At 46.0% G+C, this 20,101-nt stretch overlaps 1 protein-coding gene across 2 annotated transcripts in view; it reads right to left on the reverse strand.

The window, feature by feature from the left end:
- Positions 1-20,101, reverse strand: part of LOC135908567 (glutathione hydrolase 1 proenzyme-like) — a 102,437-nt gene that overhangs the window by 4,208 nt on the left and 78,128 nt on the right. The window contains exons 8-13 of one of the 2 annotated variants that reach the window (XM_065440369.2): positions 15,100-15,250; positions 11,457-11,519; positions 8,352-8,418; positions 6,851-7,008; positions 4,611-4,824; positions 2,302-2,406 (exon numbers count right to left, since the gene is read on the reverse strand). In XM_065440369.2, the coding sequence (XP_065296441.1) occupies positions 2,302-2,406; positions 4,611-4,824; positions 6,851-7,008; positions 8,352-8,418; positions 11,457-11,519; positions 15,100-15,250 (758 nt within the window). The remainder of the gene's footprint in view (positions 1-2,301; positions 2,407-4,610; positions 4,825-6,850; positions 7,009-8,351; positions 8,419-11,456; positions 11,520-15,099; positions 15,251-20,101) is intronic. The other variant, XM_065440370.2, reaches the window with a different exon arrangement.

Consider the following 20,101-nt stretch of genomic DNA (forward strand, 5'->3'; position numbering starts at 1 on the left):
AAGCGAACGTAAGTGAAACTCTGTCCGCTAGAAAACAGACGTGACGCCATTTTGTTTAAGTTGAACGAAATTTGCTTCAGTGGCCTGCTATTGGAGCTGCATATTAAAATGCCCCTCCATTCGACTTGATAGACGTTTGGCGCTTTAAACACGGGAAGCGATGTAGCAGGGATTCAGCCGTACGATGGTGTCAAAATCGCACCCCTGCACAGCGCATACTTTCTTTGGAGGGCGACGAAAACTTTGGGTGTATAGCACTGGTGCCATCGGCGGATGCCAAGCCCGTTGGAAGCCAAGGCGGCTTCGGCCAGCGCAGCCTAGGGGGAACTGCGAGAGTAAGCATTTCGCCGGCGGTGGTAACTTACTACTTTTGACTGCAGAGGATACGAGCGATGAAATTACCTGGGCCACCAAATTCAGACAACCGTCGACAAGCCAAAAAAAGCACGACGTCTGAGGGGGAGGGGGGTATTGTAACAGGTAACTTTTACGAGATGCCTTTCTGCACACTTCAAGAGCTGCATTGCATTGGATTGCAAGTGATAGCGGCGTCATCACCCCATCTTATGTTGGGCGCTGAAAAAGAAATAATATATAATAATAAGGAGCAAGAAGAATGGAGCTATCTTTTCTTCTCTCGCCAGGCGGATAGATAGATGTTCAGACATGCTCTTTGAATTATTCAAGCTGTCTCATTTTAACTCAAAAACGCTTTTCTTTTTCTTTCCCAATGTTTGTTCCCTCCTCACATAGTCGGGCTTCAATCGCTACTCCCATCACCACCCTTGCAGATCTCGGTGGCAGTTCGTTCTGAACACCCCTTTTGGCCCCGAAGCCTCGCGACCTATTTGGATCGACCTCGGAAGCGGTCTTCAACTTGCGAAATACATTGTCACTAACCTGGTATACACCGCTGTATCGTCACGCACGACGAAACACACCAGCGAGATACGTTTCGAGTACCGCGAGATGACATGACAAAAAAAAAATTGCAGGGCGCTTCAGCTCCGCCTTGAAGAGGGGAACGCGAAAGCGTTCAAAGACCCCGTACTGCTTTTGATGCTTCCAGGCAACTGCAGCTTATGTAACCGTAACGTTCACAGGGAAACGCTGGCTGCGAACGCTATGCACGAAGGCAAGCTTTCTGGTAGAAACGCGGCCTCTTGCGTGGATCGATCTCCTTTCATTGTTTCGCACTATTCATATTTCAGTCCGAGAAGAGCTAACGTGAAGGACATCCGCTGTCTATGTTTTTTTTTCCCAATACATTTGTTTTCATGCTGTCGTTCTCAAAATTCCGAGGAACAACCTTGTATATAATGAAAGACAAGATATGGGCAACTTTGGTGGTAGTGAAGTAGTTGGGTATGCGTGATTTGGGATTTGGATTTGGAAGTACTTTTGCCATAGAGACCTCCGACCCGGGACGGGCTACTTAATGCTATCGCGTCAATCCTGAATGATGTGTGAACGCAGCCGCACTCCACTGAATGCTACATCATCTCCTTGTATAAGCAAAACAGTGAAACAAAAGTTATGGCACCAGCAAATGAGCAGTCTCGCTAGACAAACGCTTCATAGCAAGTTCAAATTAACAAGGCCTAACAATGTGCCTGAGCTCCATTTGGTAGCATTTGTTGGTGCTAAAATATAGAAAAGCCTTCCAATTGACATCAAAGAGTAACACGGCCGTGTCACAATGCATAGGACATACGTTCTCTAGAACATAGCTCTCTAATGTAATGTTTTTCATGCTTGTTATGACACTATAGATGTTTATTAACGTGGATTAGGGTGAAATAAAGTAGATCAAGGGGAATTGACACAAATTAAGGTAGTTTAAGGTGGATTAGGGCACATTAGGGTGGATTACCATTCATTATAAGGTTGGTAGAATTTAGATCAAGGTGGATCAATGCAGGGCTTTTGTGTAAGCTGATAACTTAGAGAAGTTGTGCTTTCCCATTCAAATCGCGTAAGGATACTTAAGTGAGTGTCAAATTTCTCACTCTCTCGCTGAGGCTTAACGGATCGGGAATGTTCGAAAAGCGAAATGGTCGAATACAAGCGAGTACGCATACTAAAAGAAAATGCTGCGTTTGAGTATGTATGAAATTAAGCGCCTTTCCCTTTTCTTACTCCTGGAAGTCGCGAATAAGAAACGCGGAGAATTAAACTCCAACGTAGTGGCATAAAAATCGTTTTCATTTGCACAGTGTGTGCGAAGAAACGCGTTCCTGTATCGCTTGCTCAATTTACTCCGTTACGGGCGCGTTTCTTGAGAAGGCAACCACGACAAACCTGAATGTCGGGACCCTTGTCTGGGCTCGAGGGCAGTGCCGGAGTGATTCTATGCTTAGACCGCACGCAGAACGAGGCGTTGCGTTCAGAGATGCAGCCCAATACCTGCGAAGAACAGTGCGGTGTTAATATCCTCTACATACTACAAGAAGCGAAGGTTATGCGAGTTCCCACACACTTCGGAAAGAGCCTTTGGATCGAACGCGGCACCAACTGCTGTTGCAATCGAACCGAACCACGTTAACACGCGCGTTTACCAGCTGTTGCTGCGTTCGTGCGTGCTCAAAGTGGTCCGACTACGTCGACCCCGATCACTGTTCATGGTGTGTCACGAAGTTCAACGAAACATTTAAATTCTGGGCGTTTTACGTGTTAAAACGACGAGGTGACTGCGAGGCAGGCCGTAAGTGGTAAACTCCGGGTTCATCTCGACCACATGGAGTTCTTTGACCACGGAGTTCACTTTGACCACATGGAGCTCTTCCCAAAGACGATGTCGATGTAGCAAAGGGCTCTCTTGGTAGCCGCAATAAATATTCGTGATCAGTTGCTGAAACGTAGCTTGGGTTCAACCTAGACCAGCTAGCGCGCACTTGAAACGACGCGGACACATAATTTGCCAGGCACTGGAATCTTCAAGCTCTAAAAATGAAGCAGCGTGTCACAGGCACTACTGTTCAGCTGCACCTTGTCTCGAAAGCATTTTTCACCCCACTTTAATGGAGCGGTCGACATTCCATACGAAATAGAAGGCACGCGGCGTTTCATAGTTGTGACATTTTAACTTTTTTTTTGAGTTACAATAACCACAAATACGCGTATCTACATTCCAGTGAAATAATCCCTCTTATCTGGAGCAGTGTTCCGCATACTTGTGCCTAATGGACAGTTTTGGCGGAGCGTCCGCGTACAGCTCCACTCGGACCGGTGTGTCCTAACTATTTCCAGGCGCCTACTCGGCGCAAGGCTAGTGAGAGCATTAATGCGCGTGGGCCCAACGCTTGCAGCGGCAGCGGCACGTAGAGCGCTGCGCGCTTTCTGCAGCGAAACCGTGTGTTGTACTTGATCTCTCGGTTGTTTTACAGCCATGCCGAGAGGGCGTCGCCGGCGTTTTGGTGGACACGCTTGTGAAAAAAAATGTCGCAGATGTCCTTAGCTATCGCCCAAGAGACGCGAAGGCGAAAGCCTTGTAAAGCCTGCTGCAATTCACCTTGATCCACCTTAATTCTCATTAATCCACCTGAGTACTCCTTAATACAACTCAATCGATCTTAATCCACCCTAATCCCTTTTATTCCCCTGCCATCCACTGTAATCACCTTAATGTACCTTAACTCAATCACTAATCGATCAGCAATTAACTTTTTCTAACCAATAATCATCTATCATACACGGCTGGACATGTTCTGGTTCACTTCTGGCCTTCCTTAGGTCACGAGCTATTTTCTGTACCTCACAACGCTACCTTGAAACATAGAGATCTAAGGAATCCGCCTCAAAAATTTGTCTTGTGTCAACGTGATTAAACGCAGTTTGTCGAGCTAAAGCACAGTTTTGCTTGTTTTGCGAAAGGCCACAGACGCTGCTCGGCGACGCCTGAAACCACGGCATATATACAACTGCACCACGAGACAACACACAGACGCTGCTCGGCGCGGCAGCAGCAGCGAGCGAATTGAGCTTCGTGCTGCGTATCGCTCCAACGCGAACTAAGCGTCGAAAGCATAGCGCAGACGAAGCTACCGGCCCTCGGCGCAGTTTGCACAGATTGCACACCGCTTTGACGATCACGCCCACAACCGCGCTCTTTAACCACATCGCAGCTGGCTTTCAAGATATGGGCGCCCACGCGGCATACGCAGCAGCCGCCGGTAGTGGCAGGCTAAGTACCGGTTTGACCTTGGCTGAGCTTGAAGCTCAGAATTACGGAACCAGGCGTTTTCTGGGTTACTACCTGCAGTAGTAGCGCTGTCGCTCTAATAACCTAAACTAACGCAGCTCATGCAGCCATCGGTGCGCGCGAAGTCTGAGCGGAGCGGCACGTAAGCAAAGCTCCACTAAAACTGGCGAATGCTGGGAGCGTTCTTCGACACACCTGAAATAGGAACCACGTTTAAACATGTGGAACGATAGGCGTTCCATATATCTTGCGAGTTTAGGTGGACCGTCATTGCAGACCAAGGGGAAAATATTAGCGAAACTTTTTTTCCCTTACTACGGGAACCTAAACCTGACGAGCATAACATACGCCCGTGCGTCCGTGTTTTGCACAAGGCTACCTTTCAGCGCCTTTGCGTGTAGCCCGTTACCTGAATCAGAGCCCACATTCCAGGAATCCCGCCTCCGCTGCCAGCTTGCAAGAGGAGGAGTCGTTGCTGGTCGTCCTTGAGGAACACAGGGACCATGGACGTCCTGGGCTGCTGGCCGCCTCGCAGCTTATTCGGCGCGTCAGCTTTCGATGAGAACGCGCTCATGTAGTTGTTCATGATGAGGCCTGGCACCGACGCCTTCTTGCTTCCGAACCTGCGCGCGCGACAGGGCCTGCGTCTTACCGCCCCGTACAGTGTGCGCTTCGCTGCACACTTTTAAGTGGAAGGTTGGGAGCTCGATCACTCTCACTCGCCTTCGTATTCCAAAAAAAAAAAACGATCCTCGACTCGAAGCTCTTTTCTTTCGCTATGCCGAATGCGAGCACAGCGCCACCCCTCGCGTGACGAAGGCGATGCACTTCTCAAGAGTTGTCGTGGATGATGATGAAGCGCAGTAGTGACTGCTTCTGTGGAGAAGTGGGGCTGCTATATACTTTCTCCTATGTTCCTTTTTTCTTTCTTCTTATGTGCAGTGTCATTTTTATACAGTCACTTGGCTTGGCTACTGACTTCGTAAGGGTCCGATTCAAAATAGCCGCATCAGAATCAGCATAGTTGAGTCGAGGTGGAGTGGAGGAACTGTCTAGAATACGGAGGTTAGTCCCGCTCGACTTGGGTTCCAGATGCAAACGGAAACGTTTCGCAAATATTTTCCTCTTACTTTTAATTTGAAAGGCGTCTGACACGAAATAACAATATATAACGAACTGCGTTCCACATATGTGAATTGTTTGCGCGTAAAACGCACCTAAATATAAACAGCTGTAACTATGTTCCAGTAAAATTGTTGTTATCTGGAACCGTGCGCGGTATTTGGAACATTATTCTGCATATCTGTAAGAGGAACAAAGTTGAAGAACATCTGAAGCTTGTATGTGCGTCTTGTTTATGTACGTAGGACGATGTGTGACATATTTAAGATTCCTAGGTGTCCTTAGCGATCGACTAAGAGACACGAAGGCGAAAGCCTTGTAAAGCCTACAGTAATTCACCTTAATCCACATTAACCCACCCATTTGACCATGGACTACCCCGTGACGCAAGTTGATGGAAAAAGAGGGCGATGTTTCCAAACAATGCTACTAGCAATAAACATCTATCTTCATGTGCACAAGCATCGTGCCACAACGAGTCTAAATTATGCACAAAAAAGAAAAGATAGAGCGTAAATCTTTCGTTTCAAAGACGCGTGTCAGAATGCACTGAGTAAAGCCACAGCTGGAATTCGTTTTTTTTTTCTTGCGGTTAATATTTAGCGAAAAGTCTGACAAAATAACGATTATATTGCGACATAGTGAGCAATTTTACTTGAAAGCAGGTTTCTTTGAAATATTTCTTCACCCCCTTCCCCCCAATAGCTCCAGGCTTTTTCCCAGGCTCTTACATGTATAGGCAAGAATGCCCAAGAATCTCGGGTTACAAATTCCCTCGCGTTCTCTTGATCAGCCCGCGCAGAGGTTACGTCAGCTGACGTCAGTGCGGCGAGGCGAGCGCGCAGTTTGACGTAGGAGTGACGTAGGAGGTTATGCGAACGTTGTAAAAGCGACACGAGCATGCGAGAACTCACCCACCGTTTTGAACAAATAACCAGCGCGCGAGCCATTGCCTCAAAGTAAACAAACAAACAAACGAACAAACAAAAAACGAAGATACGATTACTGACCGACGTAGAGCTTACGATTATGAGACTACATTTAGTGCGATTCCTCACACGTTCCTTAGAAACCTATATTATTTCTCGCATTATATTTCTGTTATTAGTATTCACAATTTGTAAAAACAAGGACGCTGACACATTTCCTCTTGACCAGATTGTTATTTAATATGTTAACTCTGGTGTGTAGAATGTACTCTCTCTATCGCTGATAAATGCACTGCAACTGAAATTTTCGCGCCGCTTTGTTTCCTGCAGACGGTAAGGCTCTTGTTGCGTGCTTATGGGGCCTTTTATGGCATTCCGCACAAGGCATGATAGTGCAAATGTATATTTATTAGGAAAGGCAGGCTTTTCTTTTTTTTAAAGCGAGTACGGTACGCTTCTTGCTGTACGGAGAACGATAATATATGCGTAGGTTATTCACTACTGTACGGCCCCCTAACTTGGCATGTTTATTCACGACGCTGAGAAAGTTTTGCAGCCCGTGTTTCTGAAACATTTCGGTTATTCGTTCAGAACTTACGGTTCGTTGATGCCGGATATGATGGTGACGGCTTTGAAGTCCTTCGTTATGGACAGGTGGACGCCGCCGTAGTCTTCGACGACCGTATGAGTAGATTGGGCTGCGTGTTTTCCAGCCTTAATGCTGCTCCTTATTTCTTCCACCAGTTCCGAAAAGCCCTGCAAGTGCGCATTTGTTGATGTTTTTTTGAGAAGAAGAAAAGAAATTTCGAGGACACCTAAGCACTTAGGAGTTGTGAATGCGAAAGCATCCATCTGCAATTGTGAACGCTGCTGAGCGGTCCTTCGAGTTTTGCGCTGCGAGTAATGTTTGCGTTGATGGTCGTTCCGCCCACCGTGTATTCGGGAGAGTTGACGACGAATGGCGGATTTCGATGCCTGTCTCTTCACTCGCTTCGCTGCGTTCTTGCGCGCTTCTGTACTTCGCCTGCGGTGTACTGGCGTGGACGGCCACGTTCCGCTACTGCAGAGGCCTAGGACGCCAACGACGTAGATGCTGCAGACTCGCGTAGCGGTATATACGTACTGCCCGAGCCAGCGACGAGCGCAAGCTAGCGTCACCACCACACGAGGCAAGCGGAGAAGAAGCGACACCCCAACACTAACCGCACGGAGACCATTCGAACCCTAGCAAATCGAACACAAGCTAACCCTGACACACGGAAAGTCATCGCGGCAGAAGAACCGGCTTGTTTTGTGAGGTCTAGCAGAGGTCGACCAGCCCGCGCGAGAAGGACGAAAGTGAACGTGCGCCTAGGAGTACCGAGACTATACATATAACCGGAAGACCAAGGAATGAGACCAAGGACATTCCCACCTAATCCACAACAGCGGCCCAGAGCCGTCCTCTTTCTTAAAGTACAGGCTTTATTGATTGATTCGTTCATTTGCTCCCGCGGTCAGCGCTTCTCAGCAGCATCCGTAGCGCCGAGTAGCCGAGTTGGGAAGCCTGCAGAGTGAGCGAGAATTCCCTGGGCAAGCTCAGACGGCTCTTTAGTAAAGCACCCGCCGCAGCGGTGGGAGGCACACGAAAGGAGTCGCCGTGTACCAGCCGGTACGGGCGCGCTTCTGAGCAGGTGCTCGGCCAATATGGGACACCTCAACGCTTGGGGAGGGCACCCGCGTGATGGAACATTGTGGGCACTTCATCATCAGACACCTTTTTTGAAAGTTGTTTGGGCTTCTGTTTGCCTCGGTTGGACAGCAAGCCTAGAGGTCTGTACGAACCTCTTCCAAGCGACCCACCCGTAGAGAGCCCGAACGACTGGCAGGGGAGCTGCGTGTAACCCTGCTTGTGAGACTTGTGTGAGCGTCCGGCGGTGTGAATCGAACCACGCACCTCCCGCGGCCGAGTCCAGCGTCCTACTAATTGGGGCAGCGTCCCAGTGGGCAACGTGTGTCGTAAGAATCGGAGGCCGAGCTACACTTTTGAAAAGTCAACGAGAAAGGACAGGCCCACGTTCTTTGCGGCCAGCGTAAAGTCGACAACGCCAGTCTCTTACTTTGTTGACTGCTTCTCCGCCCAGCTCCGGTAACTTTGCAAGCACGCTGCTCAGTTCGTCCTGCGCGCTGCAGAAAAAAAAAAGAGTACGATGAGCCGAACTACGGAAGGCCCCAGTATTCAATCACAAGCTATTACCATGCACAGTGACATTGTCGTGTCTCTCTCTCTCTCTCTCATTATATATATATATATACATATATATATATATATATATATATATATATATATATATATATATATATATATATATATATATATATATATATATATATATATATATATATATATATATACGCGCAAATACGCAACAAAGTGGACGGGAAAACGGCGCCGCAGTAGCTCGATTGCTAGGATCACAACACTGCTGTACAGGAGACTACACAGTGTATTTTTTATTTATTCTCTTTTTCAATGTTATATACAGCATCCAAACATACATCGCCACGTCAGGAGGGAGGCTAAATGCTGTATATGCCTGAAGAGGCCTATCCTCCTCGTGGTGACAAACCGTGCATTTTAGACAAGATTCCTTCTAAGTTAACATTAAAATTGCACGAAAAAGAACCTCCTCCATTCTGTGCGTTATATAAATGTTTCGAGATAATACTGTCTGAAAACACAACTGTGAAAAGAAACAGGGAAGAGAGCACACAAAAATCAGTAAATAAGTAAACCACCGTTATCTAGCAATGTTGTAAATAATCTGCCACGTTAAGACTACAGAAGGTATAAGTTGTGTGTTTTGACCTCAGTAACAGATCCATAACTCTTTTTTTGTAAAGTATTTTACTTGGGAACTCGTGTATTAGCGTCTCGATATCTTTGTTGTCATTTAAAAACGTTATAATGGTATGTTCAAAGGTTTGTAGCCTATAGTTAGTTCTAACCTCAGCAGTTTTGCGAGAGACATCGGAGTTCATAAACAAGATAGGGCCGTGCAACTGAACAAAAGCTAAGGTTAGGTTTGCTGTGGATCAAGCAATGAGCCTCTATTGACTATCGAAGTGTTATTAACTTATATATGGTAAGATGGCCCAGTGGTCGCCAGTATTCTCGTGTACTCGAATTGAAGGCAACATTAAGGAATGCTCAAATTGTTTTTTTTTTTTTAAGATAAAGAAGAAGTTTAGGTTTGTAGACGTTGTTCTACTCCATAGAAACAAGCAGTAATGGAGAAGTTACTGGATATAGGTGAAATATAGTTGTTGTTTTTTTGGTACCCGTAATCGAAAGCCATGAATTCGTCTTCTACCAGCCGACCAGCTGTTCACTTTCTACTTAATTTATAATTTGTACATTTCAATAAAATAAGCAAGTAATTACCCAGTGCTATTTTTGTTCGCTTATCTGTTGACTTTATGTAGTCGTTACGAAAACGCAGACTTCTTGGCGCCCTTTCTTCTTGTTACACACACACACACACACACACACACACAGACACACACACACACACACACACACACACACACACACACATGTCGTCGCATTACGCATGTGATGCTCTTACCAATTGAGAAACCACGGCGACGTTTGCCCATCCGCTTTCTGGGGTATTTACGCCTATGTGTATCCTTTCTCACCGTATATATATATATATATATATATATATATATATATATATATATAAACACAGGGAATAACAATGATAGCAAAGGAAAAGAGAAATGCGGTCATTACGAAACAAAGAACACTACGGGGATATGGTTGCGAGATGCTCCGTGGTAAGTGGAAAAGTTTAGTGGTTCGAAGACTTACATCTGTAAATGCACTTGTTTTATTGAACTCACAGGTACTATCAGCACTGGATGGCAGCCAAAGGTCTAGGGGATGCCTCTCATTGGGCGATCACGGGAGGACTACAAATGAAGCCGTATAGGGTGATATGGGCTGGACAAGTTTAGAAGTAAGGGAAGGATGGAGTGAAATAGATTAAGGAGAACGGCTGAGGATAATAAAAGAAGGCAAATGTGTCGCGAGAATGTTCAAATATTTGTACGGGAACAATATGGAATCGCAGTGTTGGGAAAGAACTAGGAAGCTTACAGTCAAGCATGCGGCCGGTATAGTAGGCAACATGGCATGCAAAGAACATCATACGCAAAATCAGCGGGGCTGAGACAGTCTCATGGGAGGCGGCAATGAAGAAGAAACCTACTATGAGCAAGTACATCAAATCAAAAAACAAAATCATGAAAGAAATAATTTATAACTCAAAGGGAAGCACTTCACTTTTCGAAACGAGATCATGATGCCCTTGAAAGCGAGGTACGCCAAGGAAGTTATACGATAACGCTAGGGAAACAATGGAAAGTGTTTTATTAGAATGTGAACATATTACCCAGCTGTCATTTTAGGCTTCGCTGGCCCCCTTGAGTGGTCTCAGGGATAACAGGGGCAAAGTAAACGTGTCTGCAAGTGAGACTAGCAAAACGCGATTGGAGGTTTGTCGGCAGAAAAGTTGGGAGACCACAAACATCGGAGGTGTACAAAAATAAGGTACTCAATAACTGTTCTGAAAGTATGATGCCGGAAATGTTTGGTATGAAAAAAAAACGATAGGTAAGAGATTTGGCCAATCAGGAAAGAGAGCATTGTAGCGCAAAGCATCGCCCCGTTTGAAAAGTCACGTTCATAGCACCCATCCATCCAGTTACCTCGTCATCGGAAGTTAAGTTCAGGCCTTAACAATAGTTTTAGCCATGCTCTTAGTGGTTTGCTATTGCGAAGCTTACTAGCAACTGCTGTGCAAAGGTATTGAAAGTTTGCCGGTAGAGGTGATATGAGGCGTTAACATTTGACTCAGACGATGCGATCTTATCACAGTAAAATTATGTACACCCTTAAGGGCATTAGTTTGTCCCAAGGCTATCATCCTCACTCCTAGGACGATAAAAATTTTATTCTGCACGAAAACTCTTTCAAACTACATCTCTGACGAGAGTAACCGTAATTGAAAACTCTATAATAATTCTAGTCATAATCGGCCAGATCTTCAAAGCAATAGTCTTTAAACTTAATTGTAGTCTTCACATCCCCTGCCGTAGCTATAACCACGTTCGCTTGCCCAGAATAGTCGCAAAAAACTGTAAAGAAAACGTCATACCTCTTGATCAATTTTTTATCCTCCGAAGTCATATCCATTATTGGCTTAATGTCTTGTGAGCGGCTGCAATACAGAAAAGAACTTATCAGAATGAGTCCCAAAGGTGGGCTAACAGATGGTAAGAGAAAGCCTTATTTTTTTTTTCTCGGGCCCAACTCCCATTTTCTGCTCGAAAACAATAAGGTTATTATTATTATGAATAGTGTAACTGACTTGTGACTAAACGAATATTATTTATGCACTTCATTTATGTATTCATGAGTGTACGAATCGAATATTACCCCATTCAATAAGGTCTTCAGATCGAATCGTCACTGTTTCCAAAGAGTAGCAGTTTTTGAATAGTTTGACAACATTTCAAATCACCAACTATGCATTATCAAGCAGCAAACTGGATTTAAAAAAACAGGTGCGATATATTTCATCCAGGCTGCTGCAGTAGACATAAAACATGAGAAGGCAAGTGGTCGAGCACACAACGTCGCCCACTCAGCCCGGCTTTCCTGGCTACACAGCCACCAATGGCAATCGCCGATGGTTCCAGAGTTTACGAATTAACCTCCCATTTGCTCTGAATGCTCTATTTATGGCTTCATGAACAAAGCTTTGGGTGGTGGCATGGAGCAGAGTCACAACACCCGGGCTTCTAATCTTAAGGTCGTGGGCTCGAATCCTTGTCCAGGCCACTACATTTTTCAGGCTTGTAGTAGAGCCGGACACCGATAAAAAAAAAAGAAAAGGTACCGAGAACTAGCGGAGCTGTGCTAGACCAGGCGAGGCCAAATTAACAGTGCCCGCTAAACTTCAGCAAAGACACTCCCTCACCAAAACAGTCATAAGCCTCCCATGTGAAGTATTTTGCCGCTACCTCTCTGGTGACTCAAGCAACTAACCCGTGGCCCTACGTCACCAGCACCAGCGGAGCATATGACCGAGGCGGCGGTCAGACCTGGGACGCGCGAGAGTGTGCTAACAATCTTTGGATCTGGAAAGGCCGCGACTGTAAACTGAACCTGGCAACGCTTAAAAAGCGAACCCAATAGAGTAAGGCTAGCCTAGCAGGGTCTTTTGATCAATTATCGGGCACTGTCTGGGATATTACTGGTCTTTGTGAGGTTAGAGGAGCTGGCCACGCTCATACAGTGCTGACTAACAGCAACGTCGTCTGCTACAGATGTCGCACAGGTAAGAGTGAACACGGGGTAGCATTCCTCTTTCATAAGTAGACAGTGGGCAACATTAACGAACTCCGCAGCAATAATGAGAGGGTAGCATTCTTTGTAACAAAGCTCGATAGGAGATTGAAATTAAAGTCAGTAACAAGCCTAGGCTCCTACCTTCAGTCATGATGATGCAGGAATAGATCAGTTTATTGAAGATATTGAATTAGTAATGAGAGTATACTACAAATCATGGGCGACTTTATTGCAAAAGTGAGGGTAAAGCAGTCTGGCGAACAAGCAATCGGCAACTCCGCAATCGATTCTGGGAACAGCAGAGGAGAGCTGTTGGTAGAATTCGCGGAAAGAAATAGACCCCGAATAACGAATGCCTTCCTCAGGAAGAGCAGTAATAGGAAGCGCACCTGGAAAAGGACTAGTGGGAAAACAAGAAATGAACAAGATTTTATACTCGCGGCTGATCTCAGCTTAGTGCAGGACGCAGAAGTGTTAGGTAGAGTAAAGGGCAACGATCATAGGTTGGTGAGGTTTAGGATTTCTCTCAATTTCAAGACAGAACGAACAAAGTTACTAAAGGAGGAATAGGCCAACCTAGACGCAGCGAGGGTAAAAGAAGACGTATTCAGGATAGTGCTCGTAAACAAATATCCAGCTTTACTACAAGACGACGAAGATAACAGAGAGGTAATAAATGAACCCATAACTATAGGCCGATTTAGGAAGCAGCAATCGAAGTTGGACGTATGGCACCAAGGCGACCGGTAGGTTAACTCCCCCAAGTGGTAATGAACATAATAAAGAAAAGACAAAACATGAAAGTGTTTCACTCGAGAGATAACATAGAATTCACTGAATGGTCAAAGCTTGTAAACAAAAAGAAAGCATATTCGAAATTGTAAGGTTGGAAAGATTGAGGAACCAGTAAAAAAATGGACGCATCGGACAAGGCAAGACGTATTCACTGAAAGATAAGCAGGGTAATATGATCAGCAATTTCGATGATATGGCAAAAGCAGCGGAATAATTCTATAGGACCTGTATATTACCCAGGGCACTCACGCTTCCTTCATTTGAAGTAGTGATGAACAGGATACAGAGGCTCCTTCTACAACTAGCGATGAAGTTTGCAGGGCCTTACAAGACTTGACCGGGGGAAAAGTGGCACGAGAAGATGGAATAACAATAGAGTTATTCAAAAATCAACGAGAAAAATATACTTAAAAACGTTGCGACCCTTTATGCGCAATATCTCACGACTTCAAGTGTACCAGAGAGCTGGAACAATACCAACTTTACACTTATCCATATTATGGGAGACATTGAATAATTATAGGCCCACTAGCTTGTTTTCGGTATTGCATCAAACATTCGCCAAGATAATTTGCAATACAATAAGGGCAGGTTTTGACTTCAATGAGTCAAGAGAACAAGCCGGCTTCAGGGCGCGATATACTACAATGGATCATGTCCATCTCACCAAATCACGCAGCTGAGAAATCTGCAGAGTACAATCAACCTCTCGTATGACTTTTATAGACATGAAAAGGCTTTGATTCAGTAGAATTGCCAACAGTCATGGAAGCATAGCGTAATCAAGGAGTACAGGTGGCATACGGGAATATTTTCCGAATTATCTGTAAAAATTCCACAACTAACTTGTTTCTCCCCAAAAGGAGTAGAATATTGTTTTTCAAGAAAGGACGCAGGTAAGAAGGCGCAATCTCACTAATGGTATTCACTGCGTGCTTAGTCTAAGCAATCAAGCTATCACACTCGGAAGGGTTAGGAGTAAGTCCCTATAATCCAATCTACACCAGCTACTGTAATTCACAATAATCCAGTCTAACCGACGCTAATCCACCCTAGTCCACCGTAATCCACTTTATACCGTCTTAGTCCACCCTAAGCCACCTCAATACTCCTTAATGCACCTTAATCCACCCTAACCCACTTTAACCCATGCTAATCCACCCTAATATATTTTAACCTAATCGTTAATCAATCATAAATTAGGTTTGCTAATCAATAATAATCTCTTTTACATGGCTGGACATGCTTTCGTTTGCTTCTGGCCTTATTGAGTCACGTGATAGTTCTCGGTACCTCACAACGCGACCTTGCAACATAGAGATCTAAGGCCTTCGACTTGATAAAGTGGCAAACTGCCAAAACGAAATAAACGCAAAATGTAGGCAGGCTAAGACGAGGTACGCTTATTTCGCGAGAGTAAACTTACTGTGAGGAACTCATCTCACTTGTCCATCCGCGAAAAAATGGTACGACTGCGCAACCATGGTCCTGCTGATATTGACTGTGTTCGAAATACCAATGCTCGCTGTAGATCTGACGACGCCGGCGATAATTATCGATGCTAACTATCGAGTGAATTGGCCGGAAGATTTACGCTGTGCGCGTTGCCCGTTCTTGAGCCAAAGTGTGTACTTTTTGGTGGGAGTACTTACTTCAGCACTCGCTCCGGTATCGCTTCGAGGAGCAGCACACCGCTGGAAGGGAACGGTGGGGCGTAAAGCGTGGCGTGGCCAAGTTTTTTCGTCACTGGCGGGTACCAGACAGGCTTGTAATTTTTGAAGTCATCCGTGGTCAATAAGGCTTCTGCAGAAAGAAAGAGGAACACGTCCGTGGTTTTTTGTTTCATTTGCTTCTTTAACGCCACAGTTAGAGCTGACGCAGACTCCGTGGCGTATCCAGCTACTCATTCTAGGGAAGCAGGGGGGGGGGGGGGGGGCGTGCTTGCTCGAAGTTAGGCTTGGGGGGGGGGGCGCTTCTGATTTGTTATCTGTTACTGTCGTTGTCCCAAGACTCCCGCCATAACACAAGTGCTGTTAATATTTCTTAACAGTCGTTCCACTCATTTGTTCTAATCGATGTGCATACTCTTCAAAGATTCTGAGAATCAAAACTTTACGGGTGATCACGCTTAGGATATAGCCATAATTTACCGTGTCAAGCCTCCAAATTACGAAGATTGGTTCTCGATGTATTGTGGGGGAAACAAATGCAGTGTCTGATGCCTTAATTGGGGCGATTTTAAACTCATTATTGCACTTAAAGGGCCCCTCAAGCGGTTCGGACAAATTTTGTGGACGCCTAGGGTACAGCTTAAGTAGAACATTCGCACCACAATTTAAGTGAAGCGTTACGTATAAATGGAGCTACAAGCGATTAGAAGTTACCCTCCTCCCCAGCCATGCTTTTCCTCCTCAACTCGTTCGCCGAGCGAGCGGGGCTAAGCTCCGCCTTCACTGGTCCTGCGTCACGATGCGACGTTACATCGTCCACTTCCGGTGGTTTTGGAGCCCGCCCCCGCCCGCGCGAAACCTCTCCGCTAGCCGCTTGGCTGTCGACCCCAAGCGAGAGCTATCGAAGCAGCGTGCGTTGCGAGCATTCTGTCGTAGCGCCGAACGTGTCTGGTATTTCGTTAACCACATGCAAGCTGGTCATTTCGGCAAATGACTGGAGGCATAAACTCAAGCTGATGAAGGAACTTTGGCGTAGACGTACGTGAGCGGCCTGATCGGTCTGCACGGTCCAGACACTTGTTGGCGCAGCGCTTAACCAGCCAAACAAAGCGCTAATATTCCTCTAACCAAGCGTAAAACATTTTAAACATTTATAAAAACAACGTGTTGATGATTACACTCCTGCGAAAAATAAGAATACGCTTCGTTCCTGCTACTGTGTATTGTTGAGCTCTATGCCACCAGGTGGCTGCACCGTGCAGACCATTGACATTTGCCCTTCTGCTCATCTCGGCTCGTCCCGTTACGGCACAGTCAAGCGGCCAGACCCTGTACCCTTGCGCTTACGTTTGCCCTAATACGGGACTCGCGAAACGCTATTGTGTTAGTAATCTTCCGGTGTAAAGTGACGGCCACAAACGCGCAAATCCTGGCGCCGATGGGATAGCGGCAGTCCGATGCGCAGCAGCCAGTTCGCTCGTACGCTGCCTTGCAGAGGGACACGATGTCACAGCTTGATCTATTGCCAGTCGCTACGTTTGCACTCGGCAAGGCAACAAAGTCGAATCATAGTGCTCGCGAAAAGACTGAGACCGACTCTGACCGCGGAGCTCTCGTCAAAATGGAGTACGTTGTAACACAAGCAGACGACACTTGCTGTGTGCCGAAAGTGCTTAAGTGTACTGAAAGATTGTTCTTGTGCATTCTCTTTACGCTACTTTCTTTTTATAAAAACAAATTAACTCACATTCCAACTATTACGAAGATCATTTGTTTACCATAAAGTTGGAAAAGTTATCGATCACGCGCCCTGGTCAGCCAATCGGATAGCTCACCCCACTGACGTCATATGGGTGATTTCGGTCATATGGGTAGGGGCGGCTTAAAATTCCGCCGGGCAGTGCGCTGCGATCGGCAGCGATGTGCATGTTTAAAACCTTATAATAAATTACACGCTTTACGCAGAGCACTTAGATGTGTCAATTATTCATCAGAAAGACCTACTCTAACGACTCAGTACGTTTGTAGAAAATCGTCAAAAGCGTTTCAGGGTCCCTTTATTGGAGCACGACATTATTACATGTCACACATCGAGTGTTGCATTCATGAGTATTATTTTATGTTGCGCAATATATGCAGTCCATCCAATTTCATTTAGGTGATACTTATTCTACATTCACTGCAAGATATAATAATGACGCCAAACGTTACTCGTGCATAGCAGAATATAAACATGAAAGCTGAAGACAAAAGAACCCTATTGCAAAAACCAGCGCCACTGGGACCCAGTGCGCCGGATTATGGGTCCAGTGCAGCGCGCTGGACGCTGGGGCGCTGGGAAGGCGCTGGGAAGGCGCGGCACTGGCTACTCGCGCGAAAAACAGCTCTAGCGCGTTAAATATGCGATGCCTGGACACCGTATATATTGTTTTGAATACAGAAAGCAAGGAAGAGCGATGTAGTGCAATAAAAAAAAAGAAAAAAAACGTAAAAAATAAAATTGCTCCGACAAGGATTCGAACGACCGACCTACTGATCTCAAGTCCGTCACTTTACCACTACGCCACGCCACCACAGGGAAATTCGAGGATAATTTGCCATGTCAAAGCCAAGAAGCAGTTTGTTTCGCAGAGCTACGTCTCGTACAGACATGGTTGATGCGCTATCGCCCAGCAACTAAAACTCACGCCTGTACCAGAAAGAAAAGGTTGCTGTCCGTATTCAGCAGCATGCTTGGACGTGCCACACCATCGATTTTCACTTGCGATTGCTATTTTAACTACCCGCGCCGAGATCGCTCCCCACCGAAGCTTAGGCCTAGCGTATCCGCCGAGTCCATCCTCTGGGAGTATCTAGGCGCAGGAATCAAGGAATCTAACAAGGATAAATCACTCTATATGTCAGCTTTCGCATCGATGTTCTTAAATAAAAATTTTTTCATGTCTACAGTGCCAGCATAAGAAGCGATGACCGCAGATGTGACGCGTCATAAACACAGGTATGTGTGCTATCGCCGAAGGCTCCCAGCACTAGTCCGCGCTTCTCTGACGAAGATCTATGACTAGCCAGGCGTCTTGACTGAAAGGCATCACTGTACTAAGGAAACGGTGCATATCCTTTGCGTGAAGAACCAGAAATGGCTATCGAAATCGGCAGTAACAGGCCATACACCATCCCGGGTCGGCGGTTCATTTAGGACTTTTTTTCGAAGTTAAAACTGCAATCGCAAGTGAAAATCGATGGTGTGGCACTTCCAAGGATACTGCTGAATACGGACAGCAACCTTTTCTTTCTGGTACAGGCGTGAGTTTTAGTTGCTGGGCGATAGCGCATCAACCATGTCTGTACGAGACGTAGCTCTGCGAAACAAACTGCTTCTCGGCTTTGACATGGCAAACTATCCTCGAATTTCCCTGTGGTGGCGTGGCGTAGTGGTAAAGTGACGGACTTGGGATCAGTAGGTCGGTCGTTCGAATCCTTGTCGGAGCAATTTTATTTTTTACGTTTTTTTTCTTTTTTTTTATTGCACTACAGCGCTCTTCCTTGCTTTCTGTATTCAAAAAAATATATACGGTGTCCAGGCACCGCATATTTAACGCGCTAGAGCTGTTTTTCGCATGAGTAGCCAGTGCCGCGCCTTCCCAGCGCCTTCCCAGCGCCCCAGCGTCCAGCGCGCTGCACTGGGCCCATAATCCGGCGCACTGGGTCCCAGTGGCGCTGGTTTTTGCAATAGGGAAGGCACGGCAACATTGCCACTAGGTGTAGAATCATACAGAGACAAAGTAGCAATAATCAAATCAAGCCCATCAAGCGAAGATTGGCGCAATCAACAAACCCACGGTAAAATTTTTTATGAAAGAAAGTACTTGCTGTAAAAGTTACAGAATCAACATGATGGCATAGTAAAAAAAAATACGCCCAAAAATCGGCAAAATTATCGAAATAGTGAATACACATCTCACTGAGTGGAGCTCGGGAAACGAAACGAATGTGTAATTGTAGCTACGCCATCCCACTCCCCAGCAGTAATCCGATATGGATCTCGAATTTAATCGAAATTTAAATAGTACGAATACAATGCAAATCATATTCGACCTACGCCCAAGAGATAAGATAATGATGCATTCCACTCTGTGGAGGTGGTTGACCAGCGAATTTTGTTTAGTACATAACACGGAGGTGACACATAATTTTGAACAAAGGTACGAGCTCATTTATTGTCTTGATGGGCTGTCATTATTTTACTCTGAACTGTAATTACATTGTTTGATAACGTGAAACGTGAAAAGGGTTATGTCTGCAACACGGAATGCGTAAACCACTCCCTTTTTGGTACTGACACATCCACAATGAAATCACCGACAGCGACAAAAGGGCAAGTGTCATCACGGCTAATTCACGCAAAGTGAGTAGCCATGAACTTTACGGAACTGCAAGATATTGCATTCCTTGCTTGTTACGGGAGTATGAGCCACTGCTCACGGGGGTATGAGCCATTCATGATGGCAGTTTTCGACATGCCGTTGTGTATAGTGTATGCATGATTATTAAGAATTTAGGCACTGTTTGCTTCACTTTGCTGAATGCTTGTAGCCTCTGCCTTACGGGGCTGGAAGTCATCGCCTTTTTTTTCTTGGTTTCTGGAGCATTATTGCTTAAGGGGGCATGAATGAGATTACGAGATGACGCTACAGTATTAGAGCGCCGCTCCTAGGCGTCCGCTCCTGCGTTGAGAGGTGGCGTGCCTCGGCGTAAGCGAGCGAGCGAACACCGGGAAGGATGAAAGAGCGAACGCGGAGTGCAGTGTGGAATAGCGGTAGAAAGTCGGCGATAGCGAAGAGAGCGCGGCAAGGAAAGCGGCGGAAGGCACTGTCAGGCACCACCAGGTGGCGCGCACGTCGACGTATCCGCGGCAGCGGCGTCGCCGGCCCAGCAGGGGAAAGGAGATATCACTGCCCAAGCACTCCGTGCAGATGGTTAGCAA

Source organism: Dermacentor albipictus, chromosome 9 (genome assembly GCF_038994185.2).
Source record: "Dermacentor albipictus isolate Rhodes 1998 colony chromosome 9, USDA_Dalb.pri_finalv2, whole genome shotgun sequence".
Classification (NCBI taxonomy): domain Eukaryota; kingdom Metazoa; phylum Arthropoda; class Arachnida; order Ixodida; family Ixodidae; genus Dermacentor; species Dermacentor albipictus.